We start from the raw sequence: 26,886 nt of genomic DNA, 5'->3' as shown, positions 1-26,886 counted from the left end.
TTCTGCAATTTCAACCTGAGCTTTTATTAATAGGTTTTCAAAAAAATGTGTTGCTTTTTATGGTTCTGTTGAAGTAAGAGGAGCATTTTCCAACAGATTTCAGCTACCCTCAAAGCCTCTCTCAACAGAAAAAAGCAATTTGGTCAATTTGATGTCATATAGGATTTATTGCGGAGGCAGATGATGTCATCATGTCCCAGCTACAAGCTCTATGAATGCAGCTTCTATTCCCATCAACTAACCACTACTGAAATAACATCTAGCCCAGAGAAATTTCACAACACAATTTGCTTTTGATGGCTAAAAAGCTCAGGAGGTACATGATACATTCATTGTCCATGATGGATAGCCCTTAGAAGACTGAAACATATAGCATCCAAGAACCTCTGAGTTCATAAGTTTGAGGAGTAGAAGAGATTTGGGAGATTAGCTAAACCAACCTCCTCATTTTGCAGAAGAGGACAATGAGTGTTCAAGGACATCAGAAATCATCTTGTTTAACCTCTATACAAATCATGAATCCCATCCATAAGTCCCATCACTAAAAAGTGCTCAACTGGGCTTTAAGGTGCCTACAACAGGTAGGCCCTTATTTTCACATACTAATTTCCACACCAATCTTTTATTGATGCTTCCTGTTGACAAACAAAGGATTTGTTTGTTTGTTTGCTTTTCCTAACCAGTATCAAATCTATTTATAAATGTCTTATCCTCCTACAAGATTGCAAGCTTCTTAAGCATAGAAACCATTTCATCTTTGTAACCCCATTGCCTATCCCAGTATATTGTAAGTAGGGGTCGTGAAGAGTCAGACACAACTGAAGCAACAAAATAGCAAAGACACTTAATAGATATTTGTTGCACTGGTGTTTGTCTCTACTCCATTTACTTCAAAAAGAAACTCAATTCTCTGGTACAAAGGATAGTACTCTATTAGGGGAAAAGGGGAAATATACAGGGAGAAATTAGAGGGATTAAAACAAAATATATTAATAAAAATCTATATTTTTAAAAGATTGAGTTTAAGTATCTCCTACATGAAGCCTTTTCTGATCCCTCCATCTTCTAAGGCCATCTGTCTCAAAATAGCTACCTTATTTTTATTCTCTTTATATTTATTCTGTACATAATTATACATGTCCTCATTGTTTCCCCCATTAGGACGTAAGTGCCTTGAGAGTAAGGATTGTTTTTTATCCCCAGCAACTAACATACACATTGGCACGTTGTTGTTGTTGTTCAGTTGTGTTCAACTCTTTGTGACCCCATTTGGGATTTTCTTGGCAGAGATACTGGAGTGGTTTGCCATTTCCTTCTCTAGCTCATTTTACAGATGAGGAAACTGAGGGAAACAGAGGTAATTGACTTGTCCAGACTCACACAGCTAGTGAGTGTCTGAAGCCAGATTTAGATGCTTAATAAATATTTGTTGATTGATTGATTCCTTTCCATACCTTTAACATTATAAGAAACTATAGATTAGTAAGATCACAGCACCTAGAGCTAGAAGGGACCTCATAGTCTAGCTAATCCAGTCTCCTCATTTTATCTATAAGGAAACTAAAGACTGAAGAGGTTAAGTGACTTGCCCATAGTCACACAGATAGTATCACTAGTAGGATTCGAACCTAGGCCATTTAACTCCAGAGCTAATGATGCTCTTTCTACTCTACCCTACTGCCTCTTCAATGGATACTGCATAATAATAATAATAATGATTATAATAATATTATTATATATTGTGATTATGCCTTATAATAATTGTATTGATATATTAATTATTGTATATTAATATTATTATATGTTGGCTTTATATATTATATAATATTACTATATTCTATGTAATTATAATATGGTATAATATATTATTGTTATTTATTATAAATTATTATATATAATATAGTATTATAATGTTATATAATAATGTATAATACATAACCATATTAAATAAATTATATGATATATTAACAATGTGTCATTATAATATAATTATATGTAATTATGTAGGTAATTTATATATAAGTAATGTATAAATTATTATCTATAATACAATAGATCATATATATGTATATATATATATGTTGATTGGACCTGGGATTTTATCCATGTAACAAACTTCTAGTATGGAAACTCCCTCCACCAATGTATATTGACAATTGTATTGTGATTTACAGTCTTAGAAAATTTGCCTGGGGCACTATGTGGTTAAGTGACTTGCCCAGAGTCACACAGTCAATATGTGTCAAAATATGGGGCTTGAGCCCAGGTATATCTGATTCCAAAGATGACTTTTTGTCATCTACACCACAGTGCCATTCAGTAATGTATATAAAAATAGAGAAGTGATAATAAACACAAGTCATACTAATTTTTTCATTTTATCAAACCACAAGAGCTACCAGTATGATCTTGAGCAAGTCATAACTTTTCTGGGATTCAGTTCCCCCACCTGTAAAATGAGTGGGATGACTTTTGTGGTTCCTTCTCATTCTAAATCTATGAAACTATGAACCCAATAAATTGATTAGTAAAATTACTGATGCAAGGTAGTCCCTGCCTTTCAGAAGCTTATAGTCTCTAGGTGTGGGGAAACTTGGTTTCCAAACTTGGTTTCCAAAGTTCCTAGTGCCCTTGGGTAGACAGCAAATTTAGAGGTATATCAAGAGATATTTAAAATTTTAATTTAACTAATTAATTAAATTTAATTTTAATTTTCAACCTAACTACTCAATAAACTCCATAAACAGAACTGTTTGTATTTCTTTTTGGCCTAGGGACTCAATGAAAAAATTATCACTCCATTAAGTGAACTAAGAAAGTTTGGGAACCTCTGATTAACAGTACGTAAAGTAAGAGCAGCTAGGTGGCATAGTGGATAGAGGATCATCCCTAAAGTCAAACTGAATTTGAACCTGAGTTCAACTCTGGCCTCAGACACTTGGCACTTACAGTCACTTGTGTGACCCTGGGCGAGTCACTTAACCCAACTGCCTCGCAAAAAGTAATAATGCTAATAATAATATATAAAGTACAAAAAAATTGAAGTTTTATTTTTTGAAATAATGCTGGGTACATACAATTTGGCATTTAGTTCCCAGAACTGAGTATCATCCGTTATCCAAGGGTTGCTAGGGAGACATCCTGACATGATAGGATCATTGGAAGAGAACTGTTCACTGTACTTCACAATTCTGAAAAGAAAATTAAAAGAAAATTGATCAATTCAGTGACCCACTTCAACTCCAGGAAACCAACAGTGAAACATCTCTCCCTCCTCTCAGCAGAGTTGGTAGACTATAGGTATGTAATGAAGCATATACCAAAGGACTAATGTGCTAGTTTATTTTGCATAACTATTCTTTATTCCCAAGGAGAGGTCTATTGGCCAAAAGGTGGGTGGAAGGAGGTTACTGAGGATATGACATTGATGTAAAGAAAGCAACAATAAAACTCTTTTTTAGGTGTTATACTTTTAAAAAAAAGAAAAATAACATTTTCCTAGAGGTTCACCATTCAAGTGATTCCTTCGATATTCTGTCAAAGTGTTAGGTTACCATGAACAAAACACTCCATCTCTCAGCCCCAGGCATTTTCTCTGACTGTTCCCTATGCCTAGAATGCTGTCCTTCCTCAACTGTACCTATAGACTTCCTTGGCTTCTTTTAAATGTCAACTAAAATCCCATTTTTTACTGTACTTTCTTAACCCCTCTTAATTCTTATCCCCTCCCCTGTTAATTATTTCTTATTTATCCTGTAAATAACTTGCTTTGTATGTATTTCTTTGCACATTATCTCCCCCATTAGATTGTAAGTTCCATGAGGGCAAGGTCTGTCTTTTGCCTCTTTTTATTTCCCTAGCTCTTAGCACAGTGCTTCGCACATTGTAGGCACTTAATAAATGTTTATTGATCATTTGCTTCTCTTTCCCCTTTATCAAAATAAGCTCACAATAAGACTGTAACAGGTCTGGAGACCCATGACTGAATTTCCCAATTGGTTTGAGTCCGAGGTATGCTGGAGCCACCTGGAATTATATCTTGAAAGCCAGTTGTTAAATTTTTACTAAGAGCATTTATAATTCAGAAATTGGCAAATACTACAAATCAGGTCTTGATGCATTGTTTTAATTGTTTAAACTTAAGAAGTGATTTAGAAAATGTTAATGATGCAGATTAAACTTACAAGTATGTCATGGGTACTTTTTTTTCAGAACCATTTTTTAAACATTTACCACTACACCTTAGAGAACTATACTAAGGAAACTGAAATCATCTTTTTAAGGATCAGTAAACTTCACACAAAGAACTTTCCTCCATGGTCATGAATGATAGCCCTGACCAAGCCAACTACCTAGAAAATGTCTACCATTGGTCACAAGGGGAATCAAGATCTAAGAAGGCTTGATCCCAATCCACTCTGAAGTTGACATACACTGGGTCAGATTGTTACAAATATCCTCTCTAAGACAGGCTACAGTGTTGGTAATCACAGAAATTAATGTGGTTATAAAGTCCTTCTCTAACTTTAAACTTTAATAACTTTAGGTGTACATAAGATAGAAGCATATGGTAAATGACATATAGAAGCTGAGATCTCAAAAGTTTTCAAGGAATAGAGCTTGACTGTTTTTAACTGTCCTCACTTGAGATAAATTTTTTCAAACCAATTTTTGGTTGCTACTCAGTAATTCCATGAATTGCTTTTGTGAAAAGAAATTAAAACTAATTAATCCTAAACTGACGATACAAATATGTACAAACTTTAAGAATCCACCTTTTATATGATTGTGTTATACAAAATGACAAGGGGGATGATTTCAGAAAACCTAGGGAGACATATGAAGTGATCCAAAGTGAAGTTAGCAGAACCAGAAGAACATTGTACACAGTAATGCCAATATTTTAACAATGATCAACTGTGAAAGACTTAGCTACTCTGGTCAATACAATGATCCATGACAATTCCAAAGGACTCATGATGAAAAATGCTATCCACCCCCACAGAGAGAAGGGATGAACTCGAGTATAGATGAAAGCATATTTTTTCAATTTCTTTATTTTTCTTGTTTTTTTTCCCACATGCCTAATGTGGAAATATGTCTCACATGACCACATGTATAACATATCATATTGCTTGGCTTCTCAATGGGTGGGGAAGGGAGAAAATTTAAAGCTCAAATTTTTTAAAAAATTGTTACCCAAAAATATAAAAAAAAATTAAAAATTAAGCATCTACCTTTTATATGACATTTACAGTGTGCTTCTATCATTTCTATAGCTAAGGTTATTAAAGTTTAAAGTTGCACACAGACTTTATAATCAACTTATATAGTTTCCTTTCATAAAAATATTTTCCTCCTTTCTCTTCCCTTCTCTTCCACCCTACCATTCATTCCACTGAATGGTAGTACTGACTGAACCCTTAAACACAGATGGTTCTGTGCCACATAAGTGAACCTCACCTTAACTATGACCTTGGTTGTTTAGACAAATGAGAAGGCTAATTATATTATCATTTCTGGTAGCAATTCTTAGCACAATGTTAGGAATAGTGTGGGAGTTCAATAAAATCCTGTTGAATGAGTAAACTTGCTATGCCCTGATTTCAGTTCCTGTCCATGACAAATGCACCCTTGAAATATCAGCTTTGGGATAACTTGTTTCTTGGTATTGTGGTTTGAAGTCCTTTGAATTTGCCAAGTATTATAAGGAATGAGTCTATTATCTGCAAAGCAGAGGAAAAGATGATGAGCCACCCTCCCACACCAGTCTCTTTAGCAAATATTTTATATGTATTTTTAAACATTTTCCTCCCTTGGAAAAAATAAGTCTCTCATATTTAAAATTCACAGCTGGCTCAATTTTTTTTTCATTCCTTTTTATTTTTACAAATGTGTCATACATCAACAAATAGGAACATTTCCTTATATGTACAAAGAATAGAGGGGGAAAGGGGACTGTATATGAAAACTTTAATCTTTGTGATGCATAGTTTGGGATTCAGTCTGGGGATTTTTTTCTGTAGGGAGGTGTATTTCAAATATAATATGATAGTTTGAACATTGCCTTGTTTATCCCTTTCTGAACTTTCTTCTGCCCACCTCTCTATATTTTTGAATGATCTGTTGATGTGCTTTTCTTTCTTTTCTTCCCTTTTTTTGTAGCTCTATTGACACATACACATACTGTTCCTCCCCTCCCACAGAGTTGGGCACATAACTTGAGATGAACAATAACTTTGACGTGGTTTCATTTTGTGACAGCAGTGGTCACATGTGTGCTTCTGCTGACACCAAACTGATGAAGGAATTTGACCCTGATCAAATGAAACCAAACTAAGCTTATTTCTCCATTTTTAATGAGTTCTCTGTCATTTAAGTACTCAGGATCCAGTCTAAGTTGACTCCAGTACACCCCTACTTAAATGCCATTGAAATTTATTAATTATTAGCTACAATCAAGGTTAGATATGTAAAAAAAAAAAATGAACTGTTCATCAAAAGCATACTTAATATGGTAAGTATATTTTCATGATGAATGAAAAAATATTGCCAAAAGCCTGTGCATTCATGACAATCATGGAAAACATATGATTAAAAAACCATGAGGGCCACATTGCATATTCATTAACTTTTTAAAGATGAGAAAAATTACAAGATTTTTTTTTTGTTGTTAAGTCATGTCAGTCGTACTTGACTCTTCATGACTACATCTTTGGGGTTTTTATGCCAAAGATTCTGGAGTGATTTGCCATTTCCTTCTCCAACTCATTTTACAGAGGAAGAAATGGAGGTAAACAGGGTTAAGTGACTTGTCCAGGGTTACACAGATAGTAAGGGTCAAAGGTCAGATGTGAACTCAGGAAGATAAGTCTTCCTTATTCAAGACCGAGCATTCTATCTACTGCATCATCTAGGAGTCCATAAGGTTTATTATATGTCAATAAATTTATTTTGCTTTGTCCCAGTTAATTTACATGCCACTGTAACTCTTCCCCTTACTAATAAAAGCCCTTCCATATAACAGAGTCCTATAAAACAAATTAACCATAGTTATTAATAATTTTACAAATATTTTCCTTTACAATGTTGTAGTCATTATATAGTTATTCTGGTTCTATTTATTTAACTCTTCATCAGTTTATAAAAGTCTCCCCAAGTTTCTCTGAATCCATCCCTTTCATCATTTCTTATAACACAATAACACATTAACTGTTAAGTGATTGGGCATCCATTTTATTTCTCTAGTTCTTTGTTGCAACAAAAAAGATTATTATAAATATGTTTACATATATGGGTCCTTTTTATCATCCTCTGATCACTTTGGAAAAGAGGGCAGTGAAAGAATGAACAGTATATGCCTACTAGTAAATAGTATCACTGGGTCAAAAGGTATAAGTAGTTTAGTGATTTGAGAGGTATAGTTCCAAATTGATCTTTGGAATGGTTGGACCACTTCACTACTCTACCAACAGAACATTAGTGTTATAACCCCTCTAGAAAATGTTGGGATTTTGTGTGTGTGTTTTCCAATCTGGTGATTGTGAGGGAGAATGCATATTCTCTTATTATTAGTTGTTTAGATATTTTTTTCATACGATTGATAATGGCTTGCCTTTCTTCTTTCAGGAATTCCCTGTTCATATCCTTTAGCCATTTGATTGCTGGGGAATGGCTTTTGGTCTTATATATTTGTATCAATTCCCTATATAATTGATCCTCAACATTCATGCATTTAACTTCCCTGACTTGAAGCATTCAAATGTTTTTATTAGTTACCTCATGGTAGAAGGAAAAAATGAGAGGCAAAATGGATACAAGTTTGTGGAGGGACTGATATCCTACTAGGCACTTCACTGATCTTGTTCAACCTACTGTCATAAAGAGCTCCCCCATGTATTCAATGAATATTTTCATTATTTGCCTTTAAAATTCAAGTTTTGTGCTACAATTATGCCCCCAAAGTGAAGCACAAGTATTTTGTGCTCCAAGCCCAAGTAAGGAAAATTAATGATACAACTTAGTGGGAAAATACAGGTGTTAGATGAACTTTGTGCCATAATGTCTGCAGTCACTGTCCATCATGAGTTTGTGTTAACAAATCAAGGATTAGTCATATCCACAAAAAAAGAGGAAAGTATTTGTGGTACTGTAAATTTCATACATTATGAAAAGTGAATATTGTCTGAAATTAATTTTTTATTGAGAGGTTAACATAAAAGGTCACAGGATTCTAGGGAATTGCTAGTAAGAAAAAATATTTTGCATGTTACCAATTATATTTTGTGTACTGCATTTTATGCGTTATTTCATGGTTTCTGTGTAATGAAAAGCACATATTATCAGAATTGTTGTTTGCTTATGAAGAATTGTATGGGGCGGAGTCAAGATGGTAGAGTAGAAACAGGACTTCCGCGGGGCTCTGGCTTCTACCTCCTCCAATACATGTAAAAAGTGACTCTGCAGAAATTTTGGAGCTACAGAACTCACAAAATGACACAAAGAAGCTAATCTTCTGCTGAGGACAGCCCGGCAGGCCGGCAGGGAGTGGCCAGCACAGTGCTCTGGGAGCCCAGCGCAGCCCCTCCCAAGCCAGAGGTTTTAGCCTCAGGGCAGGACTGACCAGCCGCCAGCTGGAGGAACTTCAGATCACCAGCAGCTGTGGTAGTTTCCAAAATTATCAACACATAGATGCTAAGGACAAAGTGAGAGGTCAGTGCAGTGTGGACTTTGGGATCTAGCAGTTCAGAAGTGTGGTCAGCCTTTATCCCAGGGCAAGAAGTGGCTGAGGTACAGCATCCCCTGTAGCCACAGTCATGTGGCAGCTTCAACTCCTGGCCTGCAGATTGTAGGGGGACAAAGCAACCAGTATGAGGGGTAGTTGCTCTTGCTTTAACTTGCTTGGATCTGGATTGCGGTCTAGGGAGGAAGTCTTGGGGTGTGTGAGCAGCTTGCCAGAACGTGTGGAGGCTTCAGAGAGGGCATCCAACTAATACCTTTCGCACCTGAGAAAACCCCAGCAATTTGGAACAAAGTTCCCCTGTCTGGTAGCAGAGTCCTACTGTGGCAAAAAGCCCAAAAGTCAAGTAATTGAGTGGCAACGTGAGCAAACAAAGGAAGCAAAGCAAGCCAACTTTACACTCCTATTTTGGGGACAAAAAGGATCAAAGCATGGAACAGGTGGGAAATAGCAAAGTCGGAACTCCTGCACCAGCCACAGAGGAGCTTAAAAAGGATTTTGAAAACCAAACAAAAGAAGTGGAGGAAAAATTGGGAAGAGAAATGAGAACCATGAAAGAAAATTATGAAATGAGAGTCAACCACCTGACTGAGGAAAATAACACCTTAAAAAATAGACTAGCTAAAATGGCAAAAGAGGCTCAAAAAGGCAATGAGGAGAAGAATGCCTTAAAAAGCCAAATTTGCCAGATGGAAAAAGAATCTCAAAAGCTCACTGAAGAGAATCATTCCTTCAGAATTAGATTGGAGCAAATGGAAGCTAGTGACTTTATAAAAAATCAAGATACTACCAAACACATCCAAACCAATGGAAAAATAGAAGACAATGTGAAATATCTCATTGGGAAAACCACTGACCTGGAAAATAGATCCAGGAGAGAGAATTTAAAAATTATTGGACTACCTGAAAGCCATGATCAAAAAAAGAACCTAAAAATCATCCTTCAAGAAATTCTCAAGGAAAATTGCCCTGATGTTTTAGAACCAGAGGGCAAAATAGAGGTTGAAAGAATCCACTGATCACCTCCTGAAAAACATCCTAAAAACAAAACTCCTAGGAATCTTATAGCCACGTTCCAGAGTTCCCAGATCAAGGAGAAAATATTACAAGCAACCAGGAAGAAACAATTTGAATATTATGGAAACACAATCAGGATAACATAGGATCTGGCAGCTTCCACACTGAGGGATCGAACGGCTTGGAATATGATACTCCAGAGGTCAAAGGAGCTGGGATTAAAAGCAAGAATCACCTAACCAGCAAAACTGAGCATCATGTTTCAAGGGAAAATATGGTCATTCAGTGGAACAGAGGACTTTCAAGCATTATTGCTGAAAAAACCAGAGTTGAATAGAAAATTTGACATTCAGATACAAGAAGCAAGAAAAGCATGAGAAGGTAAACAGGGAAAAGAAATCATAAAGAACTTACCAAAGTTGAACTATTAACATTTCTACATGGAAAATAAATAATTATAACTTATGAAACTTTTCTCAGTATGAGAATAGTAGAAGGGAATAGAAATGTGTGTATGTTTGTGTATATATATACACATATATATACATATATGTGTGTATGTGTGTATGTATGTATATACATACATATATATATATCTATATAGGAGGGTATATGGACTATGAATACATATATGAATGTGTGTATATATGTTTACAGGTATATTTAGATAGAGGGCACAGGACCAATTGAATAGGAAGGGATGATACTGAAAAGGTGATATTAAGAGGTGAGAGAGAAATATAATGAGAGGAGATGGGGAGAGACAGAATGGGGTAAACTATCTCATATAGAAGAGACAAGGGAAAATGGTTACAATGGAGAGGAAGAACAGGAAGTCAAAAGGGAATGGGTCAACCTTATTCTCATTGAATTTGGCTTAGGGAGGGAATGACATACACACCAAATAGGGTATCTCACCCTATAGGAGAGTAGGGGCAAGGGGATGAGAGGAGGGGATGATGGAAGGGAGGGCAGGCTAGGGGGGAGGGAAGTTGGAAGCACCCACTTTTGAAAAGGGACAGGATCAAAGTAGAGAACAGAACAAGTGGGAGGTGGGATAGGAGGGAAGGAAATATAGTCAGTCTCTTACAATATATCAAATATGGAAATGTTTTACATAGCTACACATGTACAACCTATACTGAATTGCTTATCTTCCCAGTAAGGGTGGGTAATAAGGAGGGGGAAGGTAGAGATCTACCATGCCCTACTGGAAAGTCAGAGGGGGTATGGGAGAAGATATGGCAGAGAGCAGATTGGAGGAGGGGATATCCAGTGGGATCACTATTTTGGGGTGGTGGGTAGGGGAAAAACAGGGAGAAAATTTGTAACTCAAAATTTTGCAGAAATGAATGATGTAAACTAGAAGTTAATAAAGCATTTGATTAAAAAAAGAATTGTATGCATAAATGTATATTTCCAGCAATCTCTACTGAAAGATTACAGTTTTTGCTGGTAATGGACCCTAACCTTCTACTTCCCGTAGGTTTAATGTGTCATCATTAGTGTTTTTTACTTTTGTACCATTTTCTAGGAATGTTACCCCATAAAAGTTGAGGATTAACAGTAGATTATAGATATTAGAACCTTATCAGAGAAATCTGCTGCAAAGATTCTTTCCCAATTACCTGCTTCCTCTGTAATTCTAATTGTGCTGATTTCTTTATACAAAAAATTTTAAATTTATATAATCAAAATTTTTCATTGTATTCATTGCAATCTTTCTATCCTTTGTTTCATCAAAATTCTTCCCCTATCTATAGCTATAAATATACATCCTTCTTTGCTCTTCTAATTTGTTTGCCATATGATCTTTTATATATTATATGTATGTATGTATTCATTTGGAGGTTATTGTGGTATATGGCATGTGATGGTGTAATGGCAGGCAAAAAAGTACTTAATGCCTTGTTTCAGCTATTTAATTAATTTAGCACCTTGTTTCAGTTCAAGTTTCTTTTGAGCCTTGCCCATGATTATCAAGTCTTTGTTAATAAACAGAACTTGTGAAACCCACAGTGGGAGGAACTTGCTGATACAACAGGAAGCGGTAGAAGAGAGAGAGCTAATGACCATATATAAGGAGAAGCCCAAGCTGGGAGAGAGCAGAATTGAGAAGGGGAACTTTGCAGCAGTGTAATGGGAATGTAAATTTTGAAGATCTTCCCTGCCCCTAGGCTAAAGTGCACCTGGAGCCTGGGGTGGGAGGCTTGTTTTTCAGTAGATACTTCTTGATTGGCCAGTGAGTCAATAAGGTTGTTACATTCTCTGAGCCAGGAGGCTATATAAGCCCTGATGTGTAGCTTTGTTTTGGGGGCTCACTTTGAGAAGTGTTCTGTGATTTGATCTAGATTATGGGAAGCCGTTGTTGAGAGCCCCACCTCGGCTTTGAAATACCCAGATGTTGAAACCCAGATGTTGATTTGGTATGGATGTAATGGTTGGACAGTTTTGGAAACCTGTCTACTTGATCTGTTTCTCTGTATTGATAATTCTGTCTGTATATTCTGAAGTTCGGGGTGCTGACTTCTTTCCCCTGAACTAGATAAACGATACATATTTGACTGATTAAAGTAAGCTTGTTAACCTATTTTGAGTTGCTTTCCTTTAACAAAGCAGATCTAAGAACCTATGTTGGCAGACACCCTGGGGACACTGGGGTGCTTGCCTCTACAAGTGGCCAGGCACTCTGTCTGTTCTGTCTGTGTTGATTTTTGTTTGTGATACTTTGGACAGAAGTCCTGGGACCTTACTGGAAGCCCTGAAAGAGGATTTTCTTGTCTGTTTACAGAAATCCTGGAAGAGGATTTCAGAGTTTCTGGGACCATACTGATGATGTGTGTTGAGTTCTCAGACCCTGTTGGTGGGTCTGTGTTGATTTCACAGGCAGAGTGAATTGATGATGGTGCTGGCAATATGTGTGAAAGTTATTGTGGCTCTGCTAAGCTTTGTCTTCCCAGAGACAGAAACTTCAAAGGACTTGAGGTGGACTGGATACTATGAGCTTCAATATGGAATTTGATGAGGAACTGGACAACGAGCTGGAGGAGGAGCTGGTCAAGGAGCTGAGAGCTGCCTACCTGTGAATCCAGGTGATGATTGGGTAGATTCATGCAGGAGCTGGACCCATGGAAGAGGAACCATGGAATTTGGGAGCCAGCCTTGAGTCAAGATGAAAAGACCTCTCCTTGGGTACTTAGTGCTGACTGAGAAGATCATGACTTACTGTGGCCTAGGGGTGAGAGAACTTTGTACCCCTGAAGTTAAGACAATGTGACCTAGGGGTGGAGAACTTTGACTTTTGTACTTTGTGTCCCTTAAGGAGGCTTGCTCCTTAAGGATGATTGAGTTAAGGACTTACTGAATGATATCTTTTGCTTAAAACTATGTAGCCACTTTGGTGAAAACCATGTGGCCACTTTAGTGATAAGCTGTTAAGTTATAATACTGTGAATGCTATACTTTGGTTTCTGTGAATGTTTTGCTTTAATTTACTGCTGAATAAATAGAGTTCACCATACTATGTGATCAGAACCTTAGAGCTATCCACAGCAGCAGTCCTCTGGAAAGCTGCTCATGTTTGGCTTTACAGATGGCCACCTAAACTTAATTTTAACCACAGCACTTTCCATATTTCTCCAATTTTTTTCCAATAGTGAATCTTTTGTAATTGGAGTCTGTGGGTTTATCAAACACTGAGCTAATCTTTTCAAATGCTTTTGAGTTTTGTGTACCTAATCCATACCACTGATTGCTTTTCTATTTTTTAACTAGTAAAAATAGTTTTGATACTGTTTGAAAACAGTATGATAGAGATATATTCACTTTCTTCCCACCTTTTTTTGTTAATTTGAAATTCCTGGCTTTTTTGTTTTTCCAGGTTAATCTTTTTTTTTTCTAATTCCAAAGAGTAAGTCTTTGGTAATTTGATTAGTACTAGACTGAATGTATAATTTAATTTGGTAATACTATCACACCACATTATTTTGGCATGGCATTATCATGAGCAATTAATAGTTGTCTATTTATTTCTGACTTTACTTCCATGTATCCTACTTTATAGTTGTATTCAAATAATTTTTGTGTCCTCTAAATAAATTATCATATCGTTTGCCAAAAAAAAGGATAATTTTGTTTCCTCTTTGCTTATGCTTAATCTCTCAATTTCTTTTTCTTGTCATAATAGTGGTGACAAAAGACATCCTTGGTTTATACATGATCTTACTGGAAAGACCTATAGTAGTTCTCAATTATGTATAATGCTAATTCATGATTTAACATAGTTACTGTTACCAAAGTAAAGAACGATCCATGTTGGGGCGGTCAGCTAGCGCAGCGAGTAAGAGCACCGGCTCCAGTGTCGGGATGACCTGGGGATCGAATCTAGGCTCAGACACTTAGCACCCACCCAGAAACACCTGGCCGTGTAACCTTGAGCAAGTTACTTAACCCCGATTGCTTAAAAAAAAAAAAGAAAGAAGAATGGTACATGTATTTAGTGCTTTCAAATTTTTTTAAACATTAATGAGTATTGTAATTTGTCAGTTTTTTTCTGCATCTATTGACACAATCATGTAATTTTTATTGTGTTTTTTGTTAATATGATCTATCACATTATAGTTTTCCTAATACTAGACCTCTGCATATCTAGTATAAATACAACCTGATCATACTACCTAAACTTTTTTTAATATGCTGCTATGGCTTCTGTTATTTTATTCAATATTTTAGTACCAATATTCATTAAACATTAGTCTATAGGGGCAGCTAGGTGGCCCAGTGAATAGAGTGCTGGCCATGGAGTCAGGAGGACCTGAGTTCAAATCCGGCCTCAGACACTTAACACAGAACTAGCTATGTGACTTTGGGCAAGTCACTTAACCCCAATTGCCCTACCTTCCTCCCTCCAAAAAGCAAAAAACAAACAAAATAATAGACATTAGTCTATAGTTTTATTTCTCTGTGCTTTATCTCTGCCTGCTTGAGTACCAGGACCATATTTATCTTGTAGAAGGAGTTTGGCAGGATCCTTTCATTTCCTTATTTTTTAACAAACAATTGATGGAATATGATAATTGTTCTTTGATGTTTTTTATATCATTCATTTATAAATTCATCTGGTTCTATAGTTTCTCCTCCTCTTTGGGAACTTTTTTTATGAACTATTGAAAACTTTTTGAAGCTGAATTATTTAAATTCTCCATTTCTTATTCTCGTAATCTTGGTATTTTATAACTATGCTTCTTTATAACTTTTCATCAAATTTCTTTGTTTTCCATTGAATTGGAATATAATTGGGAAGAATAGTTTCTAATAATTTAATTTCCTCTTAATTTGTTGTGAGTACCCCCTTTTTAATTTTTGCTGTTAGTCTCATTTTTAAAAATAGAAAACTAGAAATGGTTTATCTATTTCATTCAAGTTTCTTTCTATTTTTTTTATTTTTTATTTTGCCTTTTTGGAGGGCAATTGGGGTTAAGTAACTTGCCCAAGGTTACACGGCTAGGTTTTTTTTTTTGTGTGGGTGTTAAGTGTCTGAGGCTGGAACCGGACTCAGGTCCTCCTGACTCTGGGGCCACACTTTACTCACTGCACCACCTAGCTACCCTCTTTCTATTTTTAAATGCTCCTACTACCAGCTTCATTTCATGCAGTTCTTAACTGGAGGAAGGAGCTTATTTACATTTATTTCCATTGGTCTTCCTGGAGCTGTTTTCAGATGTATGCTGGAATTTATGAGGAAGAACTAAGTTTCTCTATAACTTTCCATGTAGATATCTTAACTGGAAGTCTCAGCTCAATTTTCAAATATTCTATACTAAGATCAGTTTGTACATAACTCTGTAATTAGTAAGCACCAATGGCAATTAGATATTAACAGGCAACAGCAATTTATAGTAATTAGCTAGCACTAATGACAATCAGGGGAGTAGATAAACTAAGGCTTGGACATCACATTAAGTTCTCATTTCTCCAGAAGAACACCTAGATCTATGCACTTTCACCAGTTATACAAACACTGCGGCTGAAATGAGATATAAACCCAACCCCCAGATTTTGTGCAAAAACAAATTTCCTCTAGATGAGGCCTGTGGTTTTGAATCACCACATATTTTTAGGCATCTAGGCCATGTGGAAAAATGGTTGTGCTTCTAACCTAAAGGATGAATATTTTGCCTATAGAGCGGTTAAAACCACACTGCATATTCCATGAGTCATGGGGAAGTCATCTGTGCTTTAAATGTGATGTGGTAGAAAAAGGACATAGAAGACAGGTTCAAATCTCAGTTCCAACACTTACTAACTGCATGATCTAGAGATACATCTCTTAATCTTGTTCCACTTCACTTTCCTCATCTATAAAATGTGGGTAATAATATTTATACTACCTAATCCCTTAATCCATGGGGATATTATGAAGAAATCCTTTACAAAGCTTCAAATAAATCTAAATCATTATTACACCAGAGATCAGTGCTAATGTGTAACCAAAGTCACAGAATTTTGATAAACAGGATGTGGCTTAGAAGTAAATCACAAGGCATGCGGCCACATTAAGGAGGATATCCTAACATCTACTTATAATTGTGATTACAGTTTTGGTTAAGTCCTTTTCATTTGATCAAATATTATTTGGGGCATTGTATATACACACATACATCTATCCATACATTTATATATTATATTTTTGTGTGTGAGTATATAAATATATAATCCTGATAGTGGTGAGGGAAAAATAAAGAAATCAATCATATGTATCAGCAGGAATTAGTCCCTTTGGCTTCATTCCTATTTGTATCTCATTTTTCAACCTGATCTTTAAGTTAAATAATGACAGTAATATCTGATATTTAGGTAGTATCTTACACACATGATCTCATTTGACCTTCCCTTTGCGAGGTAGGTTATATAAATATTATCATTTTCATTTTACATATAAAGAAACTAGGAGTCAAAAAATTTAAGTCATTTACCTAAGGTCACACTTCTTGAAAATGGGTGAGCCAAGGTTTAAACCCTTGTCTTCAGTGTCCAAGTAAAATATTCTTTCCACTTAAACAACAGTAAGAAAACAAGAACTAAACTTATCCAAGGTCTAATGAAATCAAGAAGAATCTAATGGAAATAAACTGTAGCCCTAATTTTTTTTTTCAAATCAGACAATGGGCCTAAAAATTATTTTCAAGCTTCTCTCTTGCCTATTTGCCTTCTATTTAGTGCTACTGAACAGTGTGGGGAAAGGTTAGGGTGGAAAGTTATGACTTCCTTATAGACATTTATCACTATTAGTCAGATAAGATTTTCCCAGACTAAGGATTTTTACCCACTTTGATTGCAAAAAAAGGCACCACCATTTTCCATCCTAATAATGCTGTGATATTGAGAAGATGAATGGAGTTGTAGATTAAGAGCCTTAGAATCTGGAAGACCTGGGTCCCCCTACTATTTTTATGATGCTAGTCAAGTCACTCTGAACCTCTCAGGACCTGGGTAACTCTTTAAGACTAGAAATTATAAATGAGTTGCTGATCTTCAAGAGTAGAAAGATCTTCTATGATGGGACTTCTCTACCTCAATGAAATCATATGTCTAGACGCCCCCCCCCCCCAAAAAAAGATATGCTAACATGTTCTCAGAGTACTTGCTTAGTCACTTTATGGCTGGCTCTGCAGGAATAAATAAAATCTGTTCTTATTTGCCCAGAAAACTTCCAGAGCTAAAAGAAATCTGTCAAGTAGAATACTTAATTTTTTTTTTTTTTTTGCTTTTTGGAAGGCAGTTGGGGTTAAGTGACTTGTCCAAGTTCCCACAGCTAGTTTTTGTGTTAAGTGTCCGAGGCCGGATTTGAACTCAGAACCTCCTGACTCCAGGGTCAGTGCTCTATTCACTGTGCCACCTAGCTGCTCCGAATACTTAATTTTTTAAAAAAAATTACTTACTCTTTGGGAATCATGGCGTCCCTTAGAAAGATGTAAAAGGTACTATGGAGGTTATAACCAGGAAAGTTTCAGTCATATCAAAGAGACTTACCTATCAGTGCTATGAGATTTAGATTCAAGTTTAGATGTGATCATTTAAATGCAAATTGGAGCTATAACAGCAACACAAATATACCATGGTAAAACTCTTCCCTTCTGACACTTACTAGCTATGGACAAATCACTTCATGTCTCTGAGTTTCTATTTACTGTCTGCAAAAAATGGGATAAAACAGGACTCTACTCACAGGTCAATTGTCAGAATCAAATAAGATGGTACACATAAAATCTTTGTAAACCTAAATGTTCTGTGCACTGCCACTGGAGGCAACAGGTTGTTCAAAATTGGAGGACTTCAATAAAGGGTTGGAGGACCACTTGCTAATTGTATAGCAGAAGAATTTCCTTTTTAGTTATGGGTTGAACTAGAGGTCTCTTTTAACTCTAATATTCTGTGATTCTGAAATGTCTGCAGTTATTATTCAGAACCTTTTGTTGGCTGATTAGTTGCCTAATCAGTCATAGGCCAAGTAGAATCAATTTCCCATCTTTTTATCCCAACCTTATGTAACACTTCTGCACACTCAGGTTGGGCAATGCCTTTAAAGGTATCTCTGTGACCCTGATGCACAATATACATATAGTGGGATATGATCCTGATTGGCTAAGAGAACACTGCTCAGTAGCTGTGACAGTAATACCTACATGAGTAAAGAAAGTACTTCTTCAGATGGCTGGAGGACTTCAAAAGAGGCAGTTGTTAAAGGCAAAAACAGACTTTTGAATGGTGGATAAGATATCCCCTGTCCCACCAGACATGTGAAGAATCTAGCTCCTTACCATATCCCTTGACTTCTAGCATCTGCAACCCTACAGATTGCTAAGAATGGACTCCCCTTGAGATCATTTTCCCTATTTTTCGTTGAGCTGAGATCTGGCTTCACTACTGGTTAAAGAGTTCACTTATTCTCTTGCATATTCTTTGATCTATTCTAATATGTAAAACATTCAATTTCTGCTTTTTTTATTTTAATAAAGAAATACTCTAGGCTATTTATGATGCCATTTTTATAACTAATATTTGGTGGAAGGGAGCTAAGGTGGCAAGACTGAGCTATATGATCAGGAAAAGTAATTTTTATTCTGAAATGTTTAGCATCATACCCCTAGACTACAGATATCTGAGGTTTGGTAGATAGATATAATCCTAACCTAAAAACCCTCTTGGAGCTAGGAGAGAGAAGCTTGCAGCCAGTCACAACTCTCTTCTTGTTACTCACATGGCTATAAATTACAGTTTCTTTTGGAGGAGAGGAATAGATCCCAGATCAAATATCTATCCATACCACACATAGGCCAGCCATATCTTTACATATACACAGCCTAACCACTTACATTTTCCACATGTTTAAAATTTCATCTGCATGATTACAAAGTCAGTAACATACCCTCCAAGAGAGACTGATGATTTCACTGTAGACCTCATTAAAGCTTGTTGGTAGTACATCATCTGTAAGGGACAAAAATATTAGAAGATATCCAACCTCTCACCTCTCTGGATAGTGTCTGTTCCCAAACCACCTCTAACAGACCAGCAGTTCCCTCCCAAATCCTAGGTTTAATGTGTCCTCATCAACAACAGAAGGTATACTTCCATGGTTGATGGGTAACTCCCAACTCCAAGATAAGTGGTCTTTACCAACCTTTCATTTGTTATTTAAAAGACAAGACACTGATTGAAAAATGCTCTAGAAATTCCTAAACAAAGAGATGGAAAATAAACTCTAAAGCACCATCTTCCTTCATATACTGTTGACAAACTCCAATGATTTAAAAAAAAACAGGAAGTAGTAATGGCTGACAGATAATATCTTCACCACTTCCTGGTTCTAAAGTTGATATTAATCACTCTCTGTCCTCTTTCCCTTCTCTGTCCCACTCCCATCACACAATCTGCTTCCCTGGACAACATTGACCCTGGCACAAAAAAATACATGGTATGCCTCTGTAGGAAGCACTTCAGATCCAGGGATAGCCATTAATATTTTTTTACCCTGGACAGACTCTGAAAGGGCCTATGGAGAGAGGTGGGTGGGGAAGGGGGGAAGAGGAAAGGGGGGGATGGTGGAGGAAGGGAGTAAAGAACAAGGGCTACAGTATAAGGGACAAGAACCAATCCCAGATCCATAGATAGCAGTACAGCCCAGTTCAGACCTTAGAAATCAAACCCATAGAAAAGCCAATGTCTTTCAACAGACAGAAATAGGAATTCCAGAGTCTGTCACATTTGTTGCATTATACAAAATTCAATCTTACTGGAGCTTATTAGAGTAATTACCTCTTTTCTGACCAAGGAAATTGTCATTTTCTGTAAAACAAAATACAAAAATTATTGAGCGATTAACAAAACAACTTTACTTTTTAAAAATGAACTTATCTCTTCCTTATTTGAATAATTGTCCATCTCCAACCCTGACCAAACCATAGCAGAGCTGGGTAACAAAGAGATGATGTAGATCTGATCTGCCAATATCGTTATGAGTTGATTTGATTCTACCACAATGTATATAGATGAACCTACAATATAAAACTGAGACAACCAATAGTAATAGCTTATATTTATTCAGTGCTTTAAACATTTGTGACAGTATTATTATCACCACATTTCAGATGAGGAAACTGAGGCTCATAGAGGTTGAATACACAAAATCAATAAGCTAATGAGTGGCTGAGTTCATATTTAAGTCTTCTGACTCTTAAAGAGTCCTGTGCTTATACCAACCTATCTAGTCAAAAGAACTTTGAACTTGGGTTTTCAGTATTTCTCTGTCTGTATGTATTATGTAAATATATACAGGTATATATATATATATGCATATATACTTATATGGTTTTATATGTGATAGTTATATATACATATATAAATAGAGAGAGAGACAGAGACAGAGAGAGATATGTGTTTAATTCTGTGCTCTGTTAGATATATGTGAGGATCAGTGCAGTGTGACAGAAGGCCAGCTTTGGAGTAAAAGAAACCTGGAATCAGTTCCTACCTGTGGGACCCTGTGTGACCATGGATGGGCCAGTCACTGAACTTCTTGGTGCCTTAGATAACTGTCTAAGATTATAAACTGCAAGTGAACTGCTAATCTGAATTGGTAGACAGAGTTTGCACATTGGAAGTCCCATATACCAATGAAAACATAAATCTGGGCCGTCCCCCAAAAAATAGATAAGTGTGACATATATCAAGTTCCCTTAACATACCTAGCTATATATACTAAATGAGTTTATTAATATACAAAAATGGAAATATTTCCCCAAAAAAATTAACTTTACAATTTAAAGTCTCAAAAATTATCTTGAAAGCTGTTTAAACTAGTGTCCATCTCTTAGATATCATCCACAAGATGGTGCTATCCCCAGAAGCAATTTTTGCCCTAAAAGAGCCAGATAAATTACTGGGTATAAATAATCAGAATTATGGAGTAGGGTACTCCAAATTCTGTTCAGTCAAAATTAGGGCTTCTCAGAGAGAGGCCTTGATGACCTTCTAACATATGTTTCCCATTAAAATCAACAAAGAACTCCTCTAGCTCAAAAAGGAAGGCTCTAAACCTCATCTTTCTTCCTCGTCCACTGGGTGGGCCAATGCTACCCTTTCCCATTAAGTATAAAGTTACTTTCAGCCTCATTTTTACAAGCCTGGTTTTCTTATTTTTGGTATTGTTTTGTGCTGTGACTCACAAGTTCTAGGATGAGTCTTAAAATTCAGGGACTCTAACATCTGTATTACTAAAACTAATTTAGTTCTTTTGTTTGTTTTTTGGAGAGGGGAAGGGAGGGCAGTTGGGTTTAAGTGATTTGCCCAAGGTCACAAGGCTAGTTTTTGTGTGTTAAGTGTCTGAGGCCGGATTTGAACTCAGGTCCTCCTGACTCCAGGGCCGGTGCTCTACTTACTGTGTCACTTAGCCACCCCTAATTTAGTTCTTCTATCAAGGATCTGTGATTTTATAAGACTGGGAACTACTGTAATTTAATAGATAAATCTTAGAGAGTTGACCAAAGTTCAGTGACGTGGTAAAATTTTAATTCAGATTTTCCTGACACTGTCTGACATTCTCTCTACTGCACTACCCTACCTTTCAAATGAATGCTTAACTAGTAATAAAACCACAACTCTGAAGAACTTTGTTCTAGTTACCCTGAATTGCTTCATCAACAATCCTTAAAATGTTTAGCCCATTCTGCCAACCATGAAAATAAGTACTGGCTCACTTGCCCAGGACAAGTTAAAAAAAAAATTCTAACGAAATATGAAACAGATTCACTTTTCTATTTTATTTTTTTAAACAATTTTGGGGAGGGGGTAAAAGAAAGTGGGAGAGAGATGGGAAGAAAAGTTCTTCGTGTGTTTGTTGCCTCACTTAAGTCCAATTCATTTGCAAGTCAGAGCATCACTTTCCTGGTGTCACTGGTCCTCTTAGAGAATGAAAGATGAACAACAAAGGAAGGTGAAGAGCAGAAAAGGGAAGTGAAGAGGGCAGTCATGGGTAAAGTGGAGCAGCCTCCCTGCCCACCTTTTCCACTACTGGCTGCTCCTTCAGTCACTTCCTTTGGCTTACTGGTCAAGGTGGCAAGGGTAGAATATGACTTACTTCCAGTTGTCATTTCCAGATTCTCTCTCTACCTCTATCATGCAGTAACCTCTCCTCATTTGGGGTTCATGCTATTCACATCTACCACCAATCAAAATCTTGGTAGCTACTGTCTATACACCTCCAAATCATTCTCCTTTATACATCAATGAGCTCAATACCTGTCTCAATTTTTCTCACCTCCTCACCATAACAAGAGGACTACAACATACATATCAACTCTCTCTCAAATGCCCTACCCACTCAGTTCCTCAACCTATTCATTTCCTGTGACCTACTCCTCCACCCCACCTCAGCTGCACACAAAGAGGGTCATAACTTTGATCTTGCCATCATCCACCAATGTACTACCTTCACATTCAAGAATTATGAAATCCCCTTATCTGACCATAACCTATTGGCTTTTCACCTCTCCCTCTGCCTTCCATTGCAAAACCCTAGTCTTTTTCCATACTGTGACCTCCAATTCCTTGACCCTTCAATTCTTTCCCAGGCTATCTTCCTTGCATTTAGCCACTCTCTCCTTTTATTTTTCTCCATCTTGACTCCTAAGTGAACCAATTCAACTCTATACTGTCCTCCTCTCTTGAACCCCTAGCACTTTATCATTTTACAAATCATGCCCTGCCAAGCCTCAGCCTTGGATCATACCCACCATTTGCCACTTTCACTTATTCAACTATGCACTTCCCCTATACACCTATACACTTGCTGCTGAATAAAGGTGGAGAAAATCATGCAACTATTCTTACTGGGCTGAGGACAAGTTTATATTATACAACTTCAACTGGGCCCTTGCTGTTGCTAGGCAATCCTACTATACCTCCCTTATCAATTAACCCACTCTCCATCCAAACCTTTTCATCCTTCCTCAAACCTCTCATGGCTTTTCCTCCCCCTACTCTCCCAGATAAGAACCTTGCCTCTTGTTTTAAAGAAAAAAATGAGGCCCTTTGCCATGAGCTTCCTCTTCTCCTAATTCCTCATCTCAAATCACTTATATGCCTCCTTTTACTACCTATTATTTCACACCTGTTTCACAAAATAAGGTAGACTTCCTCTTACCAAGGCTAGCCTAGAGAAGTTGCATGTTCAAATGATCCCATTCCTTCCTGTCTCCAATAAATTGCCCCTTTGTCATACCCACTTTATCACTTATTTTCATTTTCTCCCTGTTTACTGGCTCATACCTTACTGTCTACAAATACGGCTATGCCTCTCCCATCCTGAAAGAAAACAACCCTCACTCGATCTTTCCATCCCCACTCTCAGCCTATAGCTCTTCTGCCTTTGTGGCTGAACTCACAAAGACCATCTATAATACATGCCTCTACTTTTTCTCCTCTCACTCTCTTCCTAACCCCTTATAGTCCAGCTTCTCACCTTATAATTTTACCAAAATTGCTCTCTCCAAAATTTCCAAAGTTGTCAAATCCAATGGCTTTTTCTCAATTGTCATTCTCTTTAACCTCTCTACAGCCTTCTATACTGTTGTTCACTCTCTTCTCTCTAGGTTTTTTTGGGACACCACATTCTCTTGGTTTTCCTCCCACATATTTGACCACTCCTCTGTCTCCTTTGCTAACTACTTGTCTATCTAACTCCCTCTGACCATAGATTCCCCAGAGGGTTCTGTCTTGGGTCCTCTTCTCTTCCCTTTCTATACTACTTCACTTGGAGATCTCATCAGTTCCCATGGATTTAATTACCATCTCTATACTAATAATTCTCAAATCTACATATCCTGCCCTATCCTCCAACCTCACATCTCTATTTGCCCTTCAGACATCTTGAACTGGATGTCTAGTAGACATCTTAAACTCAACATGCCCAAAATAGAACCCATTATCTTTCCCCCTAAACCCAATGCTTTCCCTATTATTGTAGAGAGTAACATCGTCTTCCTAGTCCCTCAGGCTCACAACCTGGGACTCATTCTCAACTTCTCACTTTCTATAACTGCCCCCCCCATATCCAATATGTTGCCAAGGCCTATCAATTTCACCACTGCCCCCTTCTCTCTTCTGATGCTGCTACCCCTCTAGTACAGGCCCTTATCACCTCATACCTAGAATATTACAATAGCCTGCTGGTGAGTCTCCCTGTCCCAAGCCTCACCAAGTCACCACCTGCTCAATAAACTCCACTGGATAAAATACAAAATACCTTACTTGACATTTAAAGCCTTTCATAACATAGTCCACCCAACTTTTCCAGTCTTCTTCTACCTTGCTCCTATCATGTACTCTTCAATCCAGTGACACTGGCCCCCTTGCTGTTCCACAAACAAGACACTCCAGGGGCAGCCAGGTGGCACAGTAAGTAGAGCGTGGCCCCGGAGTCAGGAGGACCTGAGTTCGGATCCAGACTCAGATGCTTAGCACACACACACACACACACACACACACACACACACACACACACACACAAACTAGCTGTGTGACCTTGGGCAAGTTACTTAACCCCAATCACCCTCCAAAAAAAAAAATAAGACACTCCACTCCTAGGCTCCAGAAATCTTCCCTGGCTGTCCCCCATACATAGAATGCTCTCCCTCCATATCTCTGCTTCCTGTCTTCCCTGGCTTCCTTTAAATCCCAACTAAAACCCCATCTCTAACAGGAAGTCTTTCCCAAACTCTCTTAATTCTAATACAGTCTCTATTCATTATTTCCCATTGATCCTGCATAAAGCCTGTAAATCCATTAGATTGTAAGGGAAAAGGACTTTGGGACAGGGACTGTCTTTTTGCCTCTTTGTGTATCCCCAACACTTGGGACGGTGCAGGACATGAAGTAGGTGCTTAATAAATTTTTATTGAGTGATTGATTGAATATGGAAAGAGTCAACATAAATCACTAAGCCAGAAAACCTTTTTTGTAGTCAACAATTTTTTGAAAATGATATATAAGGCTGGCCTACACTACCTAAATAATTCAGATATTTTATCATGATTATAAGGGCCTGTCATCATTATACATTTGAAATTTCATTATTATGTACCTATTTCAGCAGATAGCACAGCACCCAGTAAATGCTGTCTTGTCGAGTCATTTCAGACGCATCCAACTGTCTGTGACCCCATTTGGGGTTTTCTTGGTAAAGATACTGGAGTAGTTTGCCATTCTTTCTCCAGCTCATTTTACAGATGAGGAACTAAGGTAAACAGGGTTAAATAACCTTCCCAGGGTCATATACCTAGTTAAGAGTCTGAGGCTAGACTTGAACTCAGATCCTCCTGACTCCCAAGCCAGTGCTCTCCACTGAGCCACATACCTGAAACAAAGTAGGCACTTGATAAATATTTACTGGTTGAAAAGAATGGAGAGGGGTGGCTAGGTGGTGCAGTGAATAGAGCACTGGGCCTGGAGTCAAGAGGACCTGAGTTCAAATCCAGCCTCAGACACTTGACACACTAGCTGTGTGACCTTGGGCAAGTCACTTAACCCCAATTGCCTTGCCTTCCCCCTCAAAAAAGGAAGAATGGAGATATTTACAGTAGATTTATATACAGACTTGAAAGACATTGGATCCTCCTAACAAGGTGTGATCATACCCAGGTAAGATTTTGGATCTATCCTCTGTCCAAAAGAGGAGCAATATTTTTTATAGATCTAGATGTTGACCCATTAGAGAGACAAAATAGAAGTATAATGTACTTTCTTCAAATGAATTCCTCCTCACCCAGCTGAGAAAAGTTTATATGCTGATGAATAGAATGATCCTGTTTCTTAGGAAGCAGTAAAATCAAACAACTACAGAAAAAGTGATTATTTTCCTAGAATCTCAAGAATTATGTGAATGGCAACTAAGGAAAATGCTCTCAAATTAAGAGTACCATCATGGGGAAAAGATACCATATGCTGCCAGGGGTACAAATTTCATACATACTCCCACAAAAATGCCAAAGATAGAAATATCAGCATTATCCTTAAACGAATGAGCCATGGTATTGGGGAAGCATATATTCTTTTAATTTCCTTTTAAGTTTCTCTAGGAATATTTTTAAAATACTATTTCTCCAAATTAAAACCTTCTCTAGACCTTCCCCTTTAGGAAAACAGTAAGAACAAAGTTTAAGGTCTTCCTCTGAAACTTGATAACCAAACTTAACTCTTGTCTAGATGGAATCACTGCCCTTCTCACCCACCTGGGGTGATTGGTGCCATGACCCACATAGGGTCACTGTCTTCTCTTTTGAAATTCAAAGTTCAGATATTGATCACAAGAAGGTACTATTAAAGGGAAATGATAGAAGGAAATGAATGGTCAGGATCCTGGAATGTTAACCCCAAATTGTATTTGAATATATTATGATCATTTCCTTGTTAAAGATTCTAGTCAATGTTACATTAGATCTTTTTGGGGCAGAGAGCCAGGCTGACCAACATTGGGGACTATGCCAATTTAGACTCTCTCTCTCTCTCTCTCTCTCTCTCTCTCTCTCTCTCTCTCTCTCTCTCTCTCTCTCTCTCTCTCTCTCTCTCTCTCT

General features: G+C 37.2%; 1 protein-coding gene across 1 annotated transcript in view; it reads right to left on the bottom strand.

The window, feature by feature from the left end:
* Window positions 1-26,886, bottom strand: part of RGS9 (regulator of G protein signaling 9) — a 112,586-nt gene that overhangs the window by 23,687 nt on the left and 62,013 nt on the right. Inside the window, exons 10-12 of the mRNA XM_069076576.1 lie at window positions 20,075-20,104; window positions 19,185-19,246; window positions 3,078-3,191 (exon numbers count right to left, since the gene is read on the bottom strand). Coding sequence (XP_068932677.1) covers window positions 3,078-3,191; window positions 19,185-19,246; window positions 20,075-20,104 — 206 coding nt within the window. The remainder of the gene's footprint in view (window positions 1-3,077; window positions 3,192-19,184; window positions 19,247-20,074; window positions 20,105-26,886) is intronic.

The sequence above is a fragment of the Petaurus breviceps genome, unplaced genomic scaffold (assembly GCF_028583685.1).
Source record: "Petaurus breviceps papuanus isolate PSGF00001 unplaced genomic scaffold, PetGlider_PUasm1.0 90925, whole genome shotgun sequence".
Lineage (NCBI taxonomy): Eukaryota > Metazoa > Chordata > Mammalia > Diprotodontia > Petauridae > Petaurus > Petaurus breviceps.
This window is presented reverse-complemented; position numbering and strand designations above follow the sequence as displayed.